General features: G+C 35.0%; 6 gene segments (V, D, J or C); all 6 read left to right on the top strand.

Moving 5' to 3' along the window:
• Nucleotides 1-5,415: 5,415 nt before the first annotated feature.
• On the top strand, nucleotides 5,416-5,932 carry LOC113040894 (T cell receptor alpha variable 12-3-like). The segment is given in 2 exon segments: nucleotides 5,416-5,467; nucleotides 5,565-5,932. Coding segments are annotated over 2 exon segments (408 nt in total).
• A 3,960-nt stretch (nucleotides 5,933-9,892) lies between these two features.
• LOC113110942 (T cell receptor alpha variable 12-3-like) lies at nucleotides 9,893-10,393 on the top strand. The segment is given in 2 exon segments: nucleotides 9,893-9,976; nucleotides 10,107-10,393. Coding segments are annotated over 2 exon segments (327 nt in total).
• A 1,812-nt stretch (nucleotides 10,394-12,205) lies between these two features.
• Nucleotides 12,206-12,672, top strand: LOC113040905 (T cell receptor alpha variable 17-like). The segment is given in 2 exon segments: nucleotides 12,206-12,245; nucleotides 12,365-12,672. Coding segments are annotated over 2 exon segments (348 nt in total).
• Nucleotides 12,673-14,463: 1,791 nt separating this feature from the next.
• LOC113040910 (T cell receptor alpha variable 12-3-like) lies at nucleotides 14,464-15,046 on the top strand. The segment is given in 2 exon segments: nucleotides 14,464-14,547; nucleotides 14,679-15,046. Coding segments are annotated over 2 exon segments (408 nt in total).
• A 3,860-nt stretch (nucleotides 15,047-18,906) lies between these two features.
• Nucleotides 18,907-19,385, top strand: LOC113040915 (T cell receptor alpha variable 17-like). The segment is given in 2 exon segments: nucleotides 18,907-18,946; nucleotides 19,066-19,385. Coding segments are annotated over 2 exon segments (360 nt in total).
• Nucleotides 19,386-21,176: 1,791 nt separating this feature from the next.
• Nucleotides 21,177-22,061, top strand: LOC113040923 (T cell receptor alpha variable 12-3-like). The segment is given in 3 exon segments: nucleotides 21,177-21,223; nucleotides 21,340-21,644; nucleotides 22,005-22,061. Coding segments are annotated over 3 exon segments (402 nt in total).
• The last annotated feature ends 1,006 nt before the right edge of the window (nucleotides 22,062-23,067 follow it).

A 23,067-nucleotide genomic window follows, 5' to 3' on the forward strand; every position in this document is an offset into this window, starting at 1 on the left:
TCCAATGTCTTTCAATCAAACAGCAGCAACAAACTGAACAAAGCAGAGTATCATCTTCACATCGAAGAAACAGTGATATACAGCTGGGGTCTGAGACCACTACTAAAAAAAGCTATTTTTCATATTTGTTTAACTTGTTTTTTTTTTTTTTTTTTTCATTACATACATATTTATTCATTCCACCTAACTGTATCATGAAGCTGAAAAGTTTGAAACAGTCATTCAAGTTTGACCCACAAGAGGGTGCTCTTCTGAGCTGAGAAGCTGCTTCACTGTACTACAGTACTAAACTCTTATAAAGATCTTATATATAGTCACCGAAGATACCTGTATTCCTGATAAGCTAAATCTTTCATTAAAGAAAAAGTAATTATGAAAGTATGAATATAACATACTGTAGTAGCCTCAACACAAAGATGTCTGTTGTTGCCCACAGGGTGGAGCTCTGCAGTCTGATGCTCAAGCTCAGACTAAATGTGACTGACAACAAGGTTGAGTTTGACACTTCAAGCTTTCTGTCTACTGAACAGTGACCATGTTTACTGTTGTCTTTATTGTATTTCCACTGCTCACTGGTAAGTAATAATTTAACACTCACTGTTTCATTAACATCAGTACCAGTCGACTGAACATGTTACAGTAACTCTCTTCTGCATCACTATAGATTCAGATTTATGTTGAACAAAAATTACTTTTAAACATTTTCTCTCCTCTTCTTTTACAGAAAGTGCTGGTGCATATACAATAGAATCTCTCTCACCAGAAAAGCATGTTTTAGTTGGACAAAATGCTGTTATCTCTTGCAAATACAGTGGCATTGGGCCAAGCTTTAAGTGGTATCGCCAATATCCAAGATCCAGACCAGAGTACCTTACTTATAGCACAGAGACTGTGTTTTCATCCGAACCTACTTTACGTCTCAAAGCAGTGGCTAAAAAAGCAATCACAGAAGTGGAACTGGAGATCTCCTCTGCTGAAGTCAAAGACTCTGCTGTGTATTACTGTGCCCTGGTGCCCACAGTGACAGGAAACCCACTTGCACTGTACAAAAACTCTGATTTCAGTGGAATCATTTTGTATTGTGATGTAACAAGTTTATTTTTTTCTTCAAAATTGCAAATAAACTAAGATTATTACTTCAGTCTTTCTACTTCAAAGTTTCAATGTGTTGTTTGCTTTATCTTTGTGATTAATTTCTGAAATTTACAAGTAATATCTGAGTGAAAAAAAAATTCTAGACCATTTTTAGTGTGCGTGTTACTACATTTATACTTAAGTTTAAAATTTCCATGTACAATCCAACCCCATTGTTTCCATTATACAGAAAGCATTTATTTTCTGTTTGATTTCACTTTCTTAAAATGCGATAAATATGTCATATATGTTTGCATTATTAGGTGCTACAGTAATTTCCATGTGCACAACAAAAATTTAAGAAAAATGTCAGTAACTTAATGTTTAAAATTTCTCTCTATAAAGTGATGCCAAAGTATAACCCTACAGAACAGCAATATGACGGATACTTAAGAACCTTCTAACTTGGCAGAAGTAATCATCAGAGGGTAAAAATACAAATACTGTCCAAGTCCTCAGTGATTTGTGAAAGCCTAAATGTGTTTGTTCACCCAGAAGAGGGCGTTCTTCTCTTTTCTGTGACCCTCAACACTTGTCATGAAAGGGCAAATCTTGCCACAGGGTGGAGCTCCAGGCTTCAATCACTGTGTTCCAGTCAGGAAAAAACACATCTGAGTTTGTCATTTCATTCCATCATGCTGCTCTGTGCACTTGTAATATTTTCAGTACTCGCAGGTGAGATTTGTTTATCACGTCCTCTTTTGATTTAAAATGTTAGTATTGCATTTATCTGATCACAACAGTAAATTTAGTATGTCTTTTTTAGGAGACTCTCTTGGTAATCTAATAACATCTCATGGTTCTGAAAAACAAGCTCAAGATGGTAACAGTGTTACTCTCTCCTGCAACTACACTGGCACTGTTTATAATCTACTGTGGTATCGTCAGTATCAAAGATCCAAACCAGAACTCCTTCTGTACATGACTGAATCTGGAGATCCAGTTAAAGAAGATCCATCAGCCCACTGGTTATCTGCTAAAGTTGACAAACACAGAAAGCTCATGGATCTGGAAATCAGCCCTGCTAAAGTATCAGACTCTGCACAGTATTACTGTGCCCTGCAGCCCACAGTGACAGGAAACTCTTTTCCTCTGCACATAATCTTTCTGTATATTAGTCATGCTTTTTATTGATGCTTAACAAACATTCTACAGGATGTATTATTTCAGTGACTGAATGAGCCATCAGTAACACAAGCGTCTCTTAATGAATCCTTAAGGATTAATACTACACATATTTCCATAGATACATGTAGGCACAGCTTAATGTGGAATGGAGCAGAAGAGCTCAAAGAGGCTTGATACACACCTAGTCATTGAATATTACATTCAAACCACATACAACAATGATCATCATCTGCTCTGTTCTAACATTTGTCTTGAGTTATGGTAAGCCACAGTCTTTTGACACCTTTTACTAATTCTATTATATTAATGTACAACTTTATGATTTTGGTAACACTGAATTGTTCATCTACTTTGCAGGTGAAGCTATAAGAGTCCTATCAGTTCAGATAAAGTATATGTGTCTTTAAACGAAGGCAGTAATGCTACACTGTCCTGTTCCTTCGATGAATCAGCTTACCGTCTTCACTGGTATCGACAGAAGACTGGATCAAAGTTAGAGTTTCTGCTGCTAATTGATAAATCCACTAAAGTTGTAGTGCCAGCTAGTCCAGCTCTTCCGCATACAGTATGTCCACTAGCATCCATAACAACAATCAGGTAGATCTGGAGATCACCTCTGCTCTGTATTACTGTGCTCTGCAAACCACAGTGACAGGAAAGTTTCCAACACAGTACAAAAACAATATTTTGATAATTATTTTAAATGAATAAATTACTTGTACTGAGGTTTTGGCTTATATGCAGTCCTCTATGATTCTCTGTTTATACTGCATTTCAGCAATCACAATTTAACTACTCATGACCACCAACAGGACCTGCGGTGTGACATGGTTATCTCCATTAGGGGTTCTCCGATCACGATCGGCCGATCGTTAATGCGCATCGCGTCAGTAAAGCCGGTTCTCTAATCAGCGATTAATTCCATCAGGTGCGTGATTTCACATAGAGCAGCTGTTACTACAGAGAGCCGTTGTTAACTGAGAAGATGCACCAAAAAACGCTGAAAATGAAGTGGATTTGCGCATCTTCTCTTTTAACAACGGCTCTCTGTAGTAACAGCTACTCTATGTGAAATCACGCACCTGATGGAATTAACCGCTGATTAGAAAACCGGCTTTATTGACGAGATGCGCATAACGATCGGCCGATCGTGATCGGAGCACCCCTAATCTCCATCTTTAAAAAGTCATATACAGCATTTTATAATTCAAGTGAATACTTATTTTATTCATAGTTATTTAACCTCTAATCAATTGCTATAAAAAATATTAGTTCAAAACTTTATTAAAATTGTAAAGAAAAAAAATGTTGGCCACCTGGTAATTGTGATGAATGACAGAAATGAAATAAGAAAAAATAATACATTTAAAAATAAAATAAAAACGAGCAATTATATCTCCACCGTTTAATGTTTTCAGCTAAAGTTTAAGCATTACAAACTTATTATGCCTTTGCTTTAATATACACTGCTGGAGACTTTGAACCACAGGTCACATTAACTGGTTTAAAGACTAAGGTATAAAAACTAAATAATTTTCCCATAGGGCGGAGCTTAATATCAAGATGTAGAAGCATTTTAATCTGAGGGAGGATGTCAGAATTCAAAGACATCCAGTCTGAATGATACTCAAGTCTCTCAGATTCTTCTTCAGATTTCTGCTGTCATGATTATTTTTATTCTCCTCAGTTTTCTGTGGATGTGTATTGGTAAGATAAAATTCTCTCTAATCTAGACCTGCTACTTTTTTCTTATTTACTACTACTTTTTACCAGGAGTTACTGTTTGATTTATTATTTAGGCTTTTACTCTCCATTAGGTCACACAGAGGCAGACACAATAAAACCCTTGGCACTGAATGTAAATAGACGTGTTGGTGACAGTATTACTCTGTCCTGCAGTTATAAAGACTATACAGCTACTGTAAATAATTTACAATGGTACAGACAATATCCCAGATCCAAACCGGAGTTCCTCCTTTACATCTTCCCACATGGAGCTGTAAGTGACGACAGACCACCCAGATTTACTGCTGCAGTGAATAAAGACAACAAACAAGTGGATCTGAAGATCTCCTCTGCTGTAGAGACAGATTCTGCTCTGTACTACTGTGCCCTGGTGCCCACAGTCACAGGAAACCCCCATGCTCTGTACAAAAACGTAATACCTTAACAGATCTTGCATTAAAAAAAATTAAAAAAAAAAAAAATGAGACACCAGCTTCTAATCATGCACAATAAATCATCGCTGAACAGTTTTTTTCCCTCTCTAAATCTAATGAAACATTGTATTATATAAATGTACTTTCATTTTGAGAAAGAAAAATAGCCAACCAGGGAAGAAGATAAAGCCTCAGCTGAATTCTAAAGTGGAATGCTTGAAAGCCTGATTCATTTAGAACCATCCTGCTTTGATAGTTTTACGATCACTCTTCATCAGAAACCATTTTTCTGTTTTGTTGGATACCACTGACATTACTCATAGTTAAATATTTATATATATATATATATATATATATATATATATATATATATATATATATATATATATATATATATATATATATATATATATTTTTTTTTTTTTTTATGTATTAAAATGTATCACATTGTGAACAAGTTACTTAGCATTAATTAAATTAATACAATTGCATGTATTTTGTCCATACAGGAAATAGTTTTGCTGACACAATACAGCCTTTGTCTTCAGAAAAATAAATTTTCAGAGGTGACAATGTGACTCTGTCCTGTAACTACAGTGGGTGTTGTATATGATCCTTTTGGGGGATTTCGACCAGAATTTCTGATACTTGTAAATGAAAATTCAGAGGTATCTGAGCCTTCTCTTCGTCTGTCAGCAAAAGACTTAAAAAAGACCTTTACAAAAGACCTTAATTCTTGACAGAAGTAATCATCAGAGGTTTAAAATGTAAATACTGTCAATTTTATCAGTGATCCTCTATGATTCATGACGGTTTAAATGTGTTTTTTTTTTTTTTTTTTTCACCCAAAAGATGGCATTCTTCTCTAGTCTGTATTCCTCATGCACACAATCAGCTCAACACTTGTCATGAAAGGGCAAATCTTGCCACAGGGTGGAGCTCCAGGCTTAAATCACTGTGTTCCAGTCAGGAAAAAACACATCTGAGTTTGTCATTTCATTCCATCATGCTGCTCTGTGCACTCGTAATATTTTCAGTACTCGCAGGTGAGACTCATTTATTTTATCACGTCCTCTTTTGATTTAAAATGTTAGTATTGCATTTATCTGATCACAACAGTGAATTTAGTATGTCTTTTTTCAGGAGACTCTCTTGGTGATCTAATAACATCTCATGGTTCTGAAAAACAAGCTCAAGATGGTAACAGTGTTACTCTCTCCTGCAACTACACTGGTTCTGTTTATAATCTACTGTGGTATCGTCAGTATCAAAGATCCAAACCAGAACTCCTTCTGTACATGACTGAATCTGGAGATCCAGTTAAAGAAGATCCATCAGCCCACTGGTTATCTGCTAAAGTTGACAAACACAGAAAGCTCATGGATCTGGAAATCAGCCCTGCTAAAGTATCAGACTCTGCACAGTATTACTGTGCCCTGCAGCCCACAGTGACAGGAAACTCTTTTCCTCTGCACATAATCTTTCTTTATATAACTCATGCTTTTTATTGATGCTTAACAAACATTTTACAGTATTTATTATTTCGGATACAACTAAAATCATTTGTGATACTATCCAATATTTGTATAATATAAATATAAGTATAGTATAAAAGTTCAATAAAAATGGTAAAAAAAACACTTGGGTCTTATTATGAAAATGAAAAAAAATGAAATAAGAAAAATGGCATTAAGAATGTAAAAATAAGCAACTAGATCTCCGATATTCAGTTAGTTCTGTATAGTTATTGTGATTTTGCAATAAAAAACAGATATGTGAGAGAGAAATAACTCTACCAATTAATGTTTTCTGGCAAAGTATTAAAAAGTATTACAATCTTCTCACGTCTTTTCTTTAATACATATTAGCAGAAACTTTGACTCACGGGTCACATGAACTGGTTTAAGCATAAAGACTTTTTCCAGTGGGTGGAGCTTAATATCAGGATGATTAGCATTTTAATCTGAGGGAGGATGTCAGAATTTAGAGACATCCAGTCTGAATGATACTCAAGTCTCTCAGATTCTTCTCCAGATTTCTGCTGTCATGATTATTTTCACTCTCCTCAGTTTTATGTGGATGTGTATTGGTAAGATAAAGTTTTATTTTTTCGTCTAGTCCAGACCAGTTACCTTTTGCTTATTTTCTACTTGCTACGTTTTACCATTTAAATTCTGTCTAATTAGGCTTTACTCTCCATTACCAGGTCACACAGAGGCAGAAACAATAAAACACTTGTTACCGAATGCAAATAGACGTGTTGGTGACACTGTTACTCTGTCCTGCAGTTATAAAGACTATTCAGGTACTGTACAGAATTTACAATGGTACAGACAATATCCCAGATCCAAACCGGAGTTCCTCCTTTACATCTTCCCACATGGAGCTGTAAGTGATGACAGACCACCCAGATTTACTGCTGCAGTGAATAAAGACAACAAACAAGTGGATCTGAAGATCTCCTCTGCTGTAGAGACAGATTCTGCTCTGTACTACTGTGCCCTGGTGCCCACAGTCACAGGAAATCTAACTGCATCATACAAAAACCTCCCATGTCATCATTAAAGATAGATGAAGCCTCAAACACTTAAATCATCCTGTCTCAAAGGCCAGTGCATAATCAACACAATAGTTTGTAATTTTGCTAAAACAAGTCATAACATACAATACAGTAATATAGTGAAAAGTTCTGACTGAAATAGTACTTTTTTGCAGAAGGCGGCGCTGTTTTTTCATTCTTACATTTTGCAAGTTTGCATCTTCTGCTGCGTATGAGTTCCATTTCACATTATTATTAGATTAATTTTCTGTCATTTTTGTTATTTCACAGGTCAGATTCTGCCCCTGTATTTACGATTATTATGTATGTTTAAAGTAAGAGTTTGACATTAGTATTGTTAGACAGTAGACAGTACTGTCAGTTTGTTTCAGATTACGTTGGTTAATCTAATTGGTTGTTCCCAAGCTTACTATAAAAAGAGAGCTTGCATCAATTCTGCAGTGTTCTTGTTATTGATAATATTCCAGATACTGCTGAACAATTCTGTGAAGATCATTTCACCTATTGTTCACTTTAACAATCATCGTTTATTTTTCTTTTACATATTCTGCCAGAGGGAGGAGCTATAGGATTCATGTTTTTCATTACCCAGCTCCAGCTTTATTGAATTTTAGGAGGAAATTGATTCTCATAGTCATTTGTGTCTCTTTAAGATGTTGTTCCTGATTTTAGTCAGTATTCCTCTGCTCAAAGTTCAGTTATTGATTTTTTCCCCCACTGTTATTATATATTCAGTGTGAACTACATTTATGCATCCTAATTTAATGAGTCCAAATGAATAATTTATCATTTTTGATTTTTCTTTTACACAGAGAATGCTGATGCAAATACAATAAACCCACTGGTCTCAGAGAATCACATCACGGCATGAGACAGTGTTACCCTCTCCTGTGATTACAGTGGAGGTGTTAACACACTGCAGTGGTATCGACAATATCCAGGACCTCAATTTGAGTTCCTTATATTTGTCACAGAGCTCAATGGCCGGTCAGAGCCTGCTTTACGACTTTCATCTGTGGCTGATAAACGTAATAAACGCATGAATCTCAGGCAGAAATGGAAGATTCTGCTTTGTACTACAGTGCCCTGGTGCCCACGGTGACGGGAAACACTGCAACACTGCAAAAAACCTGATATCATTGGCAGTAGACATAGATTCAACATCAGATTTTAACCAATTTTTCAAAATATTTTTAAAAATCAAAGTTTGATGACTTCGCTTGAATGAAGCACAAAGGTGATGTTTCAGAGAATAAATATGAGTTTATGCATTGATCAAGCTAGAATTTTCATTACATCGTGTTTGTGACATATGTTTACCTCTGAGTATACAGTGAGTGCTAAATCTCATGTTAAGAGGTTTGAATATAAAGACACCATAAAAAAAGCAGGCTAAACTAAATAACTTTCCCATAGGGTGGAGCTTAATATCAGGATGTAGAAGCATTTTAATCTGAGGGAGGATGTCAGAATTCAAAGACATCCAGTCTGAATGATACTCAAGTCTCTCAGATTCTTCTTCAGATTTCTGCTGTCATGATTATTTTTACTCTCCTCAGTTTTTTGTGGATGTGTATTGGTAAGATAAAGTTGTCAAGTTTTTCCTCCAATCTAGGCTGTTGCTTTTTTACTTATTTACATATGCTTTACCATTGAATTGCTGTCTAATAAGACTTTTACTCTTCATTACCAGGTCACACAGAGGCAGACACAATAAAACCCTTGTCACCGAATGTAAATAAACGTGTTGGTGACAGTATTACTCTGTCCTGCAGTTATAAAGACTATACAGGTGTTGTACAGAATTTACAATGGTACAGACAATATCCCAGATCCAAACCGGAGTTCCTCCTTTACATCTTCCCACATGGAGCTGTAAGTGACGGCAGACCACCCAGATTTACTGCTGCAGTGAATAAAGACAACAAACAAGTGGATCTGAAGATCTCCTCTGCTGTAGAGACAGATTCTGCTCTGTACTACTGTGCCCTGGTGCCCACAGTCACAGGAAATCTAACTGCATCATACAAAAACCTCCCATGTCATCATTAAAGATAGATGAAGCTTCAGTTACATACAGTACTTCATCCTTTCTCAAATACCAAATGCATCACCACAATAGTTCATCCTTTCACTGAAACAAATCACATCATGCTTATTCACACCAAAGTACACATCTCCCCATGACTAAAAATTGTACAGAAAACATTACACTTAACCGTATTTGCCAAGAGGTGGCGCTACATGGCTAACCTCTTTGCTTTAAGCGAGTTTATCTTACAAAATAATTGTTGTTTTATTCTATGGGATTTTTTTTTTTTTTTTTTTTTTTTTTTACACAGATTTTGAGCATATAATTTATTATACTTTGCTTAATGGTCAATGATTTAAATATCTGATGTGCAAGATATTTTCAGTTAGTCCAGCATTCTTGAAAACATGTTCCAAAAGGCACAGCAATGCCATTAAAAAATATATTTTTCAGTTCACTCTTTCAGTGAACTGTTCTTAAAATAACTTTTTTATTATTAGTATTGCAAAGAGTATTTTAATAATCCAAGGTAACTTTTTCTTAAAGTAAATTAATACATAAATAAAATAAGTGAAATTGGAATGGGATATCAATGGAATATCACATTTTTATGGAACATCGATTCAAGGACCTTTTTTGAAGATAAAAAAAATTACACTCAGTGTAGTCTTATTGCTGAACGTATTAGTCCGTTTTTTTTTTTTTTTTTGTAGTGAAAAAAATCACATAGTTACATCTTAATTACTGAAAGATACATTTGAAAGCTGCTGATTAATTTTTTTGGGATTCCCATCCCCACTGCTTGGAGAAGAATAAAACTTTATATGTAATCCTTCAAAGCTGTCAGAAGGAGGAGCTCTTTGAGAGTGTTTTTCATTTCTGACATCTAAGTGTGCTGTCATTCTGTGACATAAAACAACATCATGTGGCTCTATTTACCGTTGCTCCTTTCAGCACTTGTAGGTGAGAATGTTTTACTTTTCATATTAATTCTTCATGCTAATTTGTCATTCATTAACATTTTAATTATTTAGATTTTAAATATAAATTAATATTTTGTGTTTGTGTGTGTGTGTGTGTGTGTGTGTGACAGGAGACTCTCTTGGTGATCTAATAACATCTCATGGTTCTGAAAAACAAGCTCAAGATGGTAACAGTGTTACTCTCTCCTGCAACTACACTGGTTCTGTTTATAATCTACTGTGGTATCGTCAGTATCAAAGATCCAAACCAGAACTCCTTCTGTACATGACTGAATCTGGAGATCCAGTTAAAGAAGATCCATCAGCCCACTGGTTATCTGCTAAAGTTGACAAACACAGAAAGCTCATGGATCTGGAAATCAGCCCTGCTAAAGTATCAGACTCTGCACAGTATTAATGTGCCCTGCAGCCCACAGTGACAGGAAACTCTTTTCCTCTGCACATAATCTTTCTTTATATAACTCATGCTTTTTATTGATGCATTCATTCATTTAACAAATATATGTATTCTACAGTATGTATTATTTCGGATACAACTAAAATCATTTGTGATACTATCCAATATTTGTATAATATAAATATAAGTATAATATAAAAGTTCAAAAAAAAAAAAAAAAAATGATTTCTAACACTTGGTTCTTATTATGAAAATGAAAAAAAAAATGAAATAAGAAAAATGGCATTAAGAATGTAAAAATAAGCAACTAGATCTCCGATATTCAGTTAGTTCTGTATAGTTATTGTGATTTTGCAATAAAAAACAGATATGTGAGAGAGAAATAACTCTACTAATTAATGTTTTCTGGCAAAGTATTAAAAAGTATTACAATCTTCTCACGTCTTTTCTTTAATACACATTAGCAGAGACTTTGACTCACGGGTCACATGAACTGGTTTAAGTATAAAGACTTTTTCCAGTGGGTGGAGCTTAATATCAGGATGAAGAAGCATTTTAATCTGAGGGAGGATGTCAGAATTTAGACACATCCAGTCTGAATGATACTCAAGTCTCTCAGATTCTTCTCCAGATTTCTGCTGTCATGATTATTTTCACTCTCCTCAGTTTTATGTGGATGTGTATTGGTAAGATAAAGTTTTACTTTTCTGTCTAGTCCAGACCAGTATACCTTTTGCTTATTTTCTACTTGCTACTTTTTACCATTTAAATTCTGTCTAATTAGGCTTTACTCTCCATTACCAGGTCACACAGAGGCAGACACAATAAAACCCTTGTCACTGAATGTAAATAAACGTGTTGGTGACAGTATTACTCTGTCCTGCAGTTATAAAGACTATTCGGGTACTGTACAGAATTTACAATGGTACAGACAATATCCCAGATCCAAACCGGAGTTCCTCCTTTACATCTTCCCACATGGAGCTGTAAGTGACGGCAGACCACCCAGATGTAATGCTGCAGTGAATAAAGACAACAAACAAGTGGATCTGAAGATCTCCTCTGCTGTAGAGACAGATTCTGCTCTGTACTACTGTGCCCTGGTGCCCACAGTCACAGGAAATCTAACTGCATCATACAAAAACCTCCCATGTCATCATAAAGAAAGATAAAGCCTCAAACACTTAAATCATCCTGTCTCAAAGGCCAGTGCATAATCAACACAATAGTTTGTAATTTTGCTAAAACAAGTCATAACATACAATACAGTAATATAGTGAAAAGTTCTGACTGAAATAATATACTTTTTTGCAGGAGGCGGCGCTGTTTTTTCATTCTTACATTTTGCAAGTTTGCATCTTCTGCTGCGTATGAGTTCCATTTCACATTATTATTAGATTAATTTTCTGTCATTTTTGTTATTTCACAGGTCAGATTCTGCCCCTGTATTTACGATTATTATGTATGTTTAAAGTAAGAGTTTGACATTAGTATTGTTAGACAGTAGACAGTACTGTCAGTTTGTTTCAGATTACGTTGGTTAATCTAATTGGTTGTTCCCAAGCTTACTATAAAAAGAGAGCTTGCATCAATTCTGCAGTGTTCTTGTTATTGATAATATTCCAGATACTGCTGAACAATTCTGTGAAGATCATTTCACCTATTGTTCACTTTAACAATCATCGTTTATTTTTCTTTTACATATTCTGCCAGAGGGAGGAGCTATAGGATTCATGTTTTTCATTACCCAGCTCCAGCTTTATTGAATTTTAGGAGGAAATTGATTCTCATAGTCATTTGTGTCTCTTTAAGATGTTGTTCCTGATTTTAATCAGTATTCCTCTGCTCAAAGGTCAGTTAATGATTTTTTTCCCCACTGTTATTATATATTCAGTGTGAACTACATGTATGTATCTTAATTTAATGAGTCCAAATGAATAATTTATCATCTTAGATTTTTCTTTTACACAGAGAATGCTGATGCAAATACAATAAATCCACTGGTCTCAGAGAAGCACATCACGGCAGGAGACAGTGTTACCCTCTCCTGTGATTACAGTGGAGGTGTTAACACACTGCAGTGGTATCGACAATATCCAGGACCTCAATTTGAGTTCCTTATATTTGTCACAGAGCTCAATGGCCGGTCAGAGCCTGCAGTACGACTTTCATCTGTGGCTGATAAACGTAATAAACGCATGAATCTCAGGCAGAAATTGAAAGATTCTGCTTTGTACTACAGTGCCCTGATGCCCATGACGGGAAACACAACACTGTAAAAAACCTGATATCATTGGCAGTAGACATAGATTCAACATCAGATTTTAACCAATTTTTCAAAATATTTCTACAAATCAAAGTGTGATGACTTCGCTTGAATGAAGCACAAAGGTGATGTTTCAGAGAATAAATATGAGTTTATGCATTGATCAAGCTAGAATTTTCATTACATCGTGTTCGTGACATATGTTTACCTCTGAGTATACAGTGAGTGCTAAATCTCATGTTAAGAGGTTTGAATATAAAGACACCATAAAAAAAGCAGGCTAAACTAAATAACTTTCCCATAGGGTGGAGCTTAATATCAGGATGAAGAAGCATTTTAATCTGAGGGAGGATGTCAGAATTCAAAGACATCCAGTCTGAATGATACTCAAGTCTCTCAGATTCTTCTTCAGATTTCTGCTGTCATGATTATTTTCACTCTCCTCAGTTTTTTGTGGATGTGTATTGGTAAGATAAAGTTGTCAAATTTTGACTCCAATCTAGGCTGTTGCTTTTTTACTTATTTACATATGCTTTACCATTGAATTGCTGTCTAATAAGACTTTTACTCTTCATTACCAGGTCACACAGAGGCAGACACAATAAAACCCTTGTCACCGAATGTAAATAAACGTGTTGGTGACAGTATTACTCTGTCCTGCAGTTATAAAGACTATTCGAGTAATGTAAATAATTTACAATGGTACAGACAATATCCCAGATCCAAACCGGAGTTCCTCCTTTACATCTTCCCACATGGAGCTGTAAGTGACGGCAGACCACCCAGATGTAATGCTGCAGTGAATAAAGACAACAAACAAGTGGATCTGAAGATCTCCTCTGCTGTAGAGACAGATTCTGCTCTGTACTACTGTGCCCTGAAGCCCACAGTCACAGGAAATCTAACTGCATCATACAAAAACCTCCCATGTCATCATTAAAGATAGATGAAGCTTCAGTTACATACAGTACTTCATCCTTTCTCAAATACCAAATGCATCACCACAATAGTTCATCCTTTCACTGAAACAAATCACATCATGCTTATTCACACCAAAGTACACATCTCCCCATGACAAAAAATTGTACAGAAAACATTACACTTAACCGTATTTGCCAAGAGGTGGCGCTACATGACTAACCTCCTTGCTTTAAGCGAGTTTATCTTACAAAATAATTGTTGTTTTATTCTATGGGATTGTTTTCTTTTTTTTTTCTTTTTTTTTTAAACAGATTTTGAGCATATAATTTATTATACTTTGCTTAATGGTCAATGATTTAAATATCTGATGTGCAAGATATTTTCAGTTAGTCCAGCATTCTTGAAAACATGTTCCAAAAGGCACAGCAATGCCATTAAAAAATATATTTTTCAGTTCACTCTTTCAGTGAACTGTTCTTAAAATATCTTTTTTATTATTAGTATTGCAAAGAGTATTTTAATAATCCAAGGTAACTTTTTCTTAAAGTAAATTAATACATAAATAAAATAAGTGAAATTGGAATGGGATATCAATGGAATATCACATTTTTATGGAACATCGATTCAAGGACCTTTTTTGAAGATAAAAAAAATTACACTCAGTGTAGTCTTATTGCTGAACGTATTAGTCCGTTTTATTTATTTTTTTTTTGTAGTGAAAAAATCACATAGTTACATCTTAATTACTGAAAGATACATTTGAAAGCTGCTGATGATTTTTTTTTTTTGATTCCCATCCCCATTGCTTGGAGAAGAATAAAACTTTATATGTAATCCTTCAAAGCTGTCAGAAGGAGGAGCTCTTTGAGAGTGTTTTTCATTTCTGACATCTAAGTGTGCTGTCATTCTGTGACATAAAACAACATCATGTGGCTCTATTTACCGTTGCTCCTTTCAGCACTTGTAGGTGAGAATGTTTTACTTTTCATATTAATTCTTCATGCTAATTTGTCATTCATTAACATTTTAATTATTTAGATTTTAAATATAAATTAATATTTGTGTGTGTGTGTGTTTTCGTGTGTGTGTGTGTGACAGGAGACTCTCTTGGTGATCTAATAACATCTCATGGTTCTGAAAAACAAGCTCAAGATGGTAACAGTGTTACTCTCTCCTGCAACTACACTGGTTCTGTTTATAATCTACTGTGGTATCGTCAGTATCAAAGATCCAAACCAGAACTCCTTCTGTACATGACTGAATCTGGAGATCCAGTTAAAGAAGATCCATCAGCCCACTGGTTATCTGCTAAAGTTGACAAACACAGAAAGCTCATGGATCTGGAAATCAGCCCTGCTAAAGTATCAGACTCTGCACAGTATTACTGTGCCCTGCAGCCCACAGTGACAGGAAACTCTTTTCCTCTGCACATAATCTTTCTTTATATAACTCATGCTTTTTATTGATGCATTCATTCATTTAACAAATATATGTATTCTACAGTATGTATTATTTCTGATACAACTCAAATCATTTGTGATACTATCCAGTATTTGTATAATATAAATATAAGTATAATATAAAAGTTCACTAAAAATGGTAAAAAAAAAATAATAATATAAAAAAAAAGGATTTCTAACACTTGGGTGTTATTATGAAAATGAAAAAAAAAAACATGAAATAAGAAAAATGGCATTAAGAATGTAAAAATAAGCAACTAGATCTCCGATATTCAGTTAGTTCTGTATAGTTATTGTGATTTTGCAATAAAAAACAGATATGTGAGAGAGAAATACCTCTACTAATTAATGTTTTCTGGCAAAGTTAAAAAGTATTACAATCTTCTCACGTCTTTTCTTTAATACACATTAACAGAGACTTTGACTCATGGGTCACATGAACTGGTTTAAGTATAAAGACTTTTTCCAGTGGGTGGAGCTTAATATCAGGATGATTAGCATTTTAATCTGAGGGAGGATGTCAGAATTTAGACACATCCAGTCTGAATGATACTCAAGTCTCTCAGATTCTTCTCCAGATTTCTGCTGTCATGATTATTTTCACTCTCCTCAGTTTTATGTGGATGTGTATTGGTAAGATAAAGTTTTACTTTTCTGTCTAGTCCAGACCAGTTACCTTTTGCTTATTTTCTACTTGCTACGTTTTACCATTTAAATTCTGTCTAATTAGGCTTTACTCTCCATTACCAGGTCACACAGAGGCAGAAACAATAAAACACTTGTTACCGAATGCAAATAGACGTGTTGGTGACACTGTTACTCTGTCCTGCAGTTATAAAGACTATTCAGGTACTGTACAGAATTTACAATGGTACAGACAATATCCCAGATCCAAACCGGAGTTCCTCCTTTACATCTTCCCACATGGAGCTGTAAGTGATGACAGACCACCCAGATTTACTGCTGCAGTGAATAAAGACAACAAACAAGTGGATCTGAAGATCTCCTCTGCTGTAGAGACAGATTCTGCTCTGTACTACTGTGCCCTGAAGCCCACAGTCACAGGAAATCTAACTGCATCATACAAAAACCTCCCATGTCATCATTAAAGATAGATGAAGCCTCAAACCCTCAAATCATCCTGTCTCAAAGGCCAGTGCATAATCAACACAATAGTTTGTAATTTTGTTAAAACAAGTCATAACATACAATACAGTCATATAGTGAAAAGTTCTGACTGAAATAATATACTTTTTTTGCAGAAGGCGGCGCTGTTTTTTCATTCTTACATTTTGAAAGTTTGCATCTTCTGCTGCGTATGAGTTCCATTTCACATTATTATTAGATTAATTTTCTGTCATTTTTGTTATTTTACAGGTCAGATTCTGCCCCTGTATTTATAATAATTATGTATGTTTAAAGTAAGAGTTTGACATTAGTATTGTTACACAGTAGACAGTATTGTCAGTTTGTTTCAGATTACGTTGGTTAATCTAATTGGTTGTTCCCAAGCTTACTATAAAAAGAGAGCTTGCATCAATGCTGCAGTGTTCTTGTTACCAGGGCCGTGCAGAGACCCTTGGAGGGGCAGGTGCTCAAATTATAAAAGGGGCACATGGAACAAGGTTTAAATAGCGCGGTTCAAAATATCAATACAGCAATATATTGTGATGCATTCCTTGTCGATTCACGTGTCGATATGGATGATTATGTATTGATACGGCAGCAAATGCTGTGATTTGCTACATTTCCTTCTTTTTCTTCCTCCAACTCCATATCCTCATTTGATCTATTACTTTCCACTCTCTGTCCATCTAGTTACAAGGCTCAATTTACTATTTCAGCATTAATCTATTATTTTAACCATCACTACTACTCTTGCACCTAATCAATAAGTCCACCTTAAATATTGATACAAAACATTAAACAACTGATACACTGGAATATAGTGATTCATATTTTTATTACTGTTGTAGTTCTTGTTGTCTAAAATTGAACACCTTTGCAATGTTAACAAATGACAGGCTACATGTGTTATTCATCTCCTTGACACTGCACTTTGATGCCAGGTCAGGTATATTATTCATTTTATATTGACATTGATATTTGTAAATTTATTTCCAGAGAGATATTATTGAGTTTACAGGGTAAAGTGGTCTTGCTGTAGTAAACACTGTTGCTATTGTAGAAAAAAATATATATTTTGTGTCACATTTAAAATATAATTATATTTTAATTCCTTTCTGAATTGTTTTTATTTTCATAATGATTATTCAGATGATGAGAAAATCTGAATAAGGCTTACCAGTGTTGTGATCATTATTTTAAGGCACTCTGCGTGTTAAAAAATAAATACTGTAATATAATAAAAGTTTAGTCAAATAACATAAAAAGATCAGACCCCTCGATCAGGGGCGTCATGCATTCATGATTTTTGATGGGGCACATTGGGGGGTATAAGTCATGCTATGAAAGCACTGTATAACTGATATAGGATTATGTTTTATTTATTTTTCCTTTTTATTCAAAACAATTCTAAACATGCTTAATATATCAGGAAATATCTCGATTCTCAAATGTGTAAGTAAACCCGTTTGGCACCTTTATAGATTGTTATTTAATCAATATATGGAAAAGTAGTGTAATCTATTAACTACACATAATACCCCGACTTTTTACTTAAGTGCCATATAATATTTTCAATATGACTGAATTTGCATTTAATGTAAATTTGAATAACAATATTGTAAGTTACTTATTTTAACACTTTCATTTTACAGAGAGTAAAGAAAATTTACATTATCAAAGAACATTTTCATTCAGTCTAGCCAGAGTTCAGGCACTCTCAAAAACTCCCAATAAAATCACTGAAGCACTTTACATTACATTATGCACATCTGCACTTTTGCTGTTTCTGATGAGAGAATTCGCTAAATAATTCAGTCAGCGATTGACCGCGTTTCAGTGACGACTCTTCTGTATGTCTCTGATTGCGCAACAGAATCGTTTCTGATTGGTTATCATGAAGCGTTATACGAAAGCGTCTGTCTCTGCCACAGCGCCAGCCAGCGAACACAGATTTGAATTTAGCATTGAATTTGGAAGCTGCATTTAAAATCCACTTTGCTAACAAATCTTTGAATGGGCATGACGCCTCTGCCCTCGATGCCTGTGAAACGATTCTCCCTCAAACAGCACGCTAACGTTACTTCTACACTACAGCTACACACTGCAGTATAAACAACATATCTGCATGTTCTCACATCTCGTCGTTCTTGTAAAATAATAATAAGTAAATAAATATCAAAATCACTTCGCTGAGAATGAAACACCACTTACCAGCTTCCGCGGTGTTGAAAATATCCTCTGGCAATTAAAAAATGCGCGGCTTGCGCGCGCCGCGAGACGAATCTTCCCGGTCGTCATAGGTGAAAGGTCATCATGTGGGTCATCTTATTGATGGCTAAATTATTATTCAGAAATTGTACTAATATTTAGACTGGGCATAGGCAGGCATTCACAAAAGGGTACGTTATGACAAAAAAAAATAAAATTTGAGAAAATTTTGCTTTGACAAAAGGGCACTTTGGGCACCAAGGGGCAAAGCGGCAGGTGCTCAAGCACCCATCGCTCCCCCCTCTGCACGTGCCTGCTTGTTACTAATAATATTCCAGGTATTGCTGAACAATTCTGTGAAGATAATTTCACCTATTGTTCACTTTAACAATCATCATTTATTTTTCTTTTACATATTCTGCCAGAGGGAGGAGCTATAGGATTCATGTTTTTCATTACCCAGCTCCAGCTTTATTGAATTTTAGGAGGAAATTGATTCTCATAGTCATTTGTGTCTCTTTATACATAAGATGTTGTTCCTGATTTTAATCATTATTTCTCTGCTCAAAGGTCAGTTACAGATTTTTTTCCCCACTGTTATTATATATTCAGTGTGAACTACATGTATGTATCTTAATTTAATTAGTCCAAATAAATAATTTATCATCTTAGATTTTTCTTCTACACAGAGAATGCTGATGCAAATACAATAAATCCACTGGTGTCAGAGAAGCACATCACGGCAGGAGACAGTGTTACCCTCTCCTGTGATTACAGTGGAGGTGTTAACACACTGCTGTGGTATCGACAATATCCAGGACCTCAAATTGAGCTCCTTATATTTGTCACTGAGCTCAATGGCCGGTCAGAGCCTGCTTTACGACTTTCATCTGTGGCTGATGAATGTAATAAACGCATGAATCTCAGCATCTTTCAGGCAGAAATGGAAGATTCTGCTTTGTACTACAGTGCCCTGGTGCCCACGGTGACGGGAAACACAACACTGTAAAAAACCTGATATCATTGGCAGTAGACATAGATTCAACATCAGATTTTAACCAATTTTTCAAAATATTTTTACAAATCAAAGTGTGATGACTTCGCTTGAATGAAGCACAAAGGTGATGTTTCAGAGAATATATATCAGTTTATGCATTGATAAAGCTAGAATTTTCATTACATCGTGACATATGTTTACCTCTGAGTATACAGTGAGTGCTAAATGTCATGTTAAGAGGTTTAAATATAAAGACACCATAAAAAAAGCAGGCTAAACTAAATAACTTTCCCATAGGGCGGAGCTTAATATCAGGATGAAGAAGCATTTTAATCTGAGGGAGGATGTCAGAATTCAAAGACATCCAGTCTGAATGATACTCAAGTCTCTCAGATTCTTCTTCAGATTTCTGCTGTCATGATTATTTTTACTCTCCTCACTTTTTTGTGGATGTGCATTGGTAAGATAAAGTTGTCAAATTTTTACTCCAATCTAGGCTGTTATTTTTTTACTGATTTGCTGTTATGTTTTACCATTTAATTGCTGTCTAATAAGACTTTTACTCTTCATTACCAGGTCACACAGAGGCAGACACAATAAAACCCTTGGCACTGAATGTAAATAAACGTGTTGGTGACAGTATTACTCTGTCCTGCAGTTATAAAGACTATACAGCTGCTGTACAGAATTTACAATGGTACAGACAATATCCCAGATCCAAACCGGAGTTCCTCCTTTACATCTTCCCACATGGAGCTGTAAGTGACGACAGACCACCCAGATTTACTGCTGCAGTGAATAAAGACAACAAACAAGTGGATCTGAAGATCTCCTCTGCTGTAGAGACAGATTCTGCTCTGTACTACTGTGCCCTGGTGCCCACAGTCACAGGAAATCTAACTGCATCATACAAAAACCTCCCATGTCATCATTAAAGATAGATGAAGCTTCAGTTACATACAGTACTTCATCCTTTCTCAAATAACAAATGCATCACAACAATAGTTCATCCTTTCACTGGAACAAATCACATCATGCTTATTCACACCAAAGTTCGCATCTCCCCATGTCTAAAAATTTTACAGCAAACATTACACTTAACCGTATTTGCCAAGAGGTGGCGCTACATGACTAACCTCCTTGCTTTAAGCGAGTTTATCTTACAAAATAATTGTTGTTTTATTCTACGGGAATTGTTTTTTACACAGATTATGAGCATATAATGTATTATACTCTGCTTAATGGTCAATGATTTAAATATCTGATGTGCAAGATATTTTCAGTTAGTTCAGCATTCTTGAAAACAAAGATTCCAAAAGGAGTTTTCACAGCAATTCCAATAAAAAAATATTTATATTATAAAAATAACTTTTTTAATTAATAGTATTGCAAAGAGTATTTTAATAATCCAAGGTAACTTTTTCTTAAAGTAAATTAATACATAAATAAAATAAGTGAAATTGGAATGGAATATCAATGGAATATCACATTTTTATGGAACATCGATTCAAGGACCTTTTTTGAAGATAAAAAAAATTACACTCAGTGTAGTCTTATTGCTGAACGTATTAGTCCGTTTTTTTTTTGTTTTTTTTTTTGTAGTGAAAAAATCACATAGTTACATCTTAATTACTGAAAGATAAATTTGAAAGCTGCTGATGACTTCCTTTTGATTCCCATCCCCACTGTTTGGGGAAGAATAAAACTTTATATGTAATCCTTCAAAGCTGTCAGAAGGAGGAGCTCTTTGAGAGTGTTTTTCATTTCTGACATCTAAGTGTGCTGTCATTCTGTGACATAAAACAACATCATGTGGCTCTATTTACCGTTGCTCCTTTCAGCACTTGTAGGTGAGAATGTTTTACTTTCCATATTAATTCTTCATGCTAATTTGTTATTCATTAACCTTTTAAATTATTTAGAGTTTAAATATAAATTAATAAAAAAAAAAAAAATTGTGTGACAGGCGACACTTTTGGTGATCTAATAACATCTCATGGTTCTGAAAAACAAGCTCAAGATGGTAACAGTGTTACTCTCTCCTGCAACTACACTGGTTCTGTTTATAATCTACTGTGGTATCGTCAGTATCAAAGATCCAAACCAGAACTCCTTCTGTACATGACTGAATCTGGAGATCCAGTTAAAGAAGATCCATCAGCCCGCTGGTTATCTGCTAAAGTGGACAAAAACAGAAAGCTCATGGATCTGGAAATCAGCCCTGCTAAAGTATCAGACTCTGCACAGTATTACTGTGCCCTGAAGCCCACAGTGACAGGAAACACTTTTCTCTTGTACAAAATCTTGCCACTGATGACAGACTGGCTGACAATGTATTTTACTTTTATTCAACTGTTTTTATTTTTTTGTATTTAACTGTAGCCTATTATTAATTTATTTATTTTTTCTCAGTCAGAAATATGTAGTTTTGACAAAAGTATTACTATATCGTGGGGGCTTGAAAATAAAAACATGTTTTAATATGACAGTACTCATCTAAACACATTTAAACAGGTACAGTGTAGAAACTATTCCTTTCCTTTTGCCCTCAGTAAATATAGCTGGAAAAAACAAAAACTGTGTCTGTTTTCATTTCAGGCTGCAAAGAAACAAAATGTGATTATTTTACAGGGGGTGATTCTTTTCTTTACCCACCGTACTATGTGGGAGGAGCTCAGTGTTTGGTAGACTCCAGCAGAATAAACCAAAGATACAACACTGACGTTCCTTCATACAGATCCTGATAGAAACCTGAACGAAAATGTTTCTCATCTATTCGGTTTTAATATTTCTCCTAAGCTACAGTACGTAATATAACTTATATTCTACATCTCAAATTACTGAAAGAATAAGCTATTTATCAAAGAAGTGTAAATTAATTTTAAAATGACAACTAAAATGACTTTCTTTGCAGATGGAGTATGTGGGAATGTCATCAGACCAAACCAACCGTCTGTAGTTTTAACTGAAGGAAACACCACTCTGTCCTGTACATATGATGGATCAGCTTACAGTCTCCACTGGTATCGACAGAAGCCTGGATCGAGACCAGAGTTTCTGCTGCTGATCACGAAGTCTTCTAAAACTGTAGTTCCAGCTTCTCCACCGTACCCACATATGTCCATCAGACTCCGTAATAATAATGATGTGGATCTGATCATCTCCTCTGCTGCTGTATCAGATTCTGCTCTGTATTACTGTGCCCTGGAGCCCACAGTGACAGGAAAACCTTGTACATTGTACAAAAACTGTTTCCTTTTCCTTGCTATACAGTCCGATTTCTAAGAACCCTTAATTTACTGGAATATTGAATTACTTTGGATTTATTTATTTATTTATTTATTTATTTTGTATTGAACTAAAAGGCTTTATAGTTACTTTTGGAAATAGACATGCAGTCTAATGAAAACATTGTTTTCGTCATTTTACTGGAAAATAACTTTGCAATATAGTTAATCAATACATTTTTGCCCACTTTTGTAATTATAGAAACATTCATGAAAAAGCTGTTAATGTTTAAAATGTGTTTAGTTTGCCTGATTTAAATTAGTGAGCACCAGTTTAACTTGCATCTGCCAGAAGGTGGAGCTCTAGGTTCAGTCATTTTAAAATAGAGCACATAGACATACACAGACAGATTTCACTAAGGAAAGTCACAATTTAAGGCCTTTTTGTTTCTTGCTGGTGTAGATGT

The sequence above is a fragment of the Carassius auratus genome, chromosome 2 (assembly GCF_003368295.1).
Source record: "Carassius auratus strain Wakin chromosome 2, ASM336829v1, whole genome shotgun sequence".
Classification (NCBI taxonomy): Eukaryota; Metazoa; Chordata; class Actinopteri; order Cypriniformes; family Cyprinidae; genus Carassius; species Carassius auratus.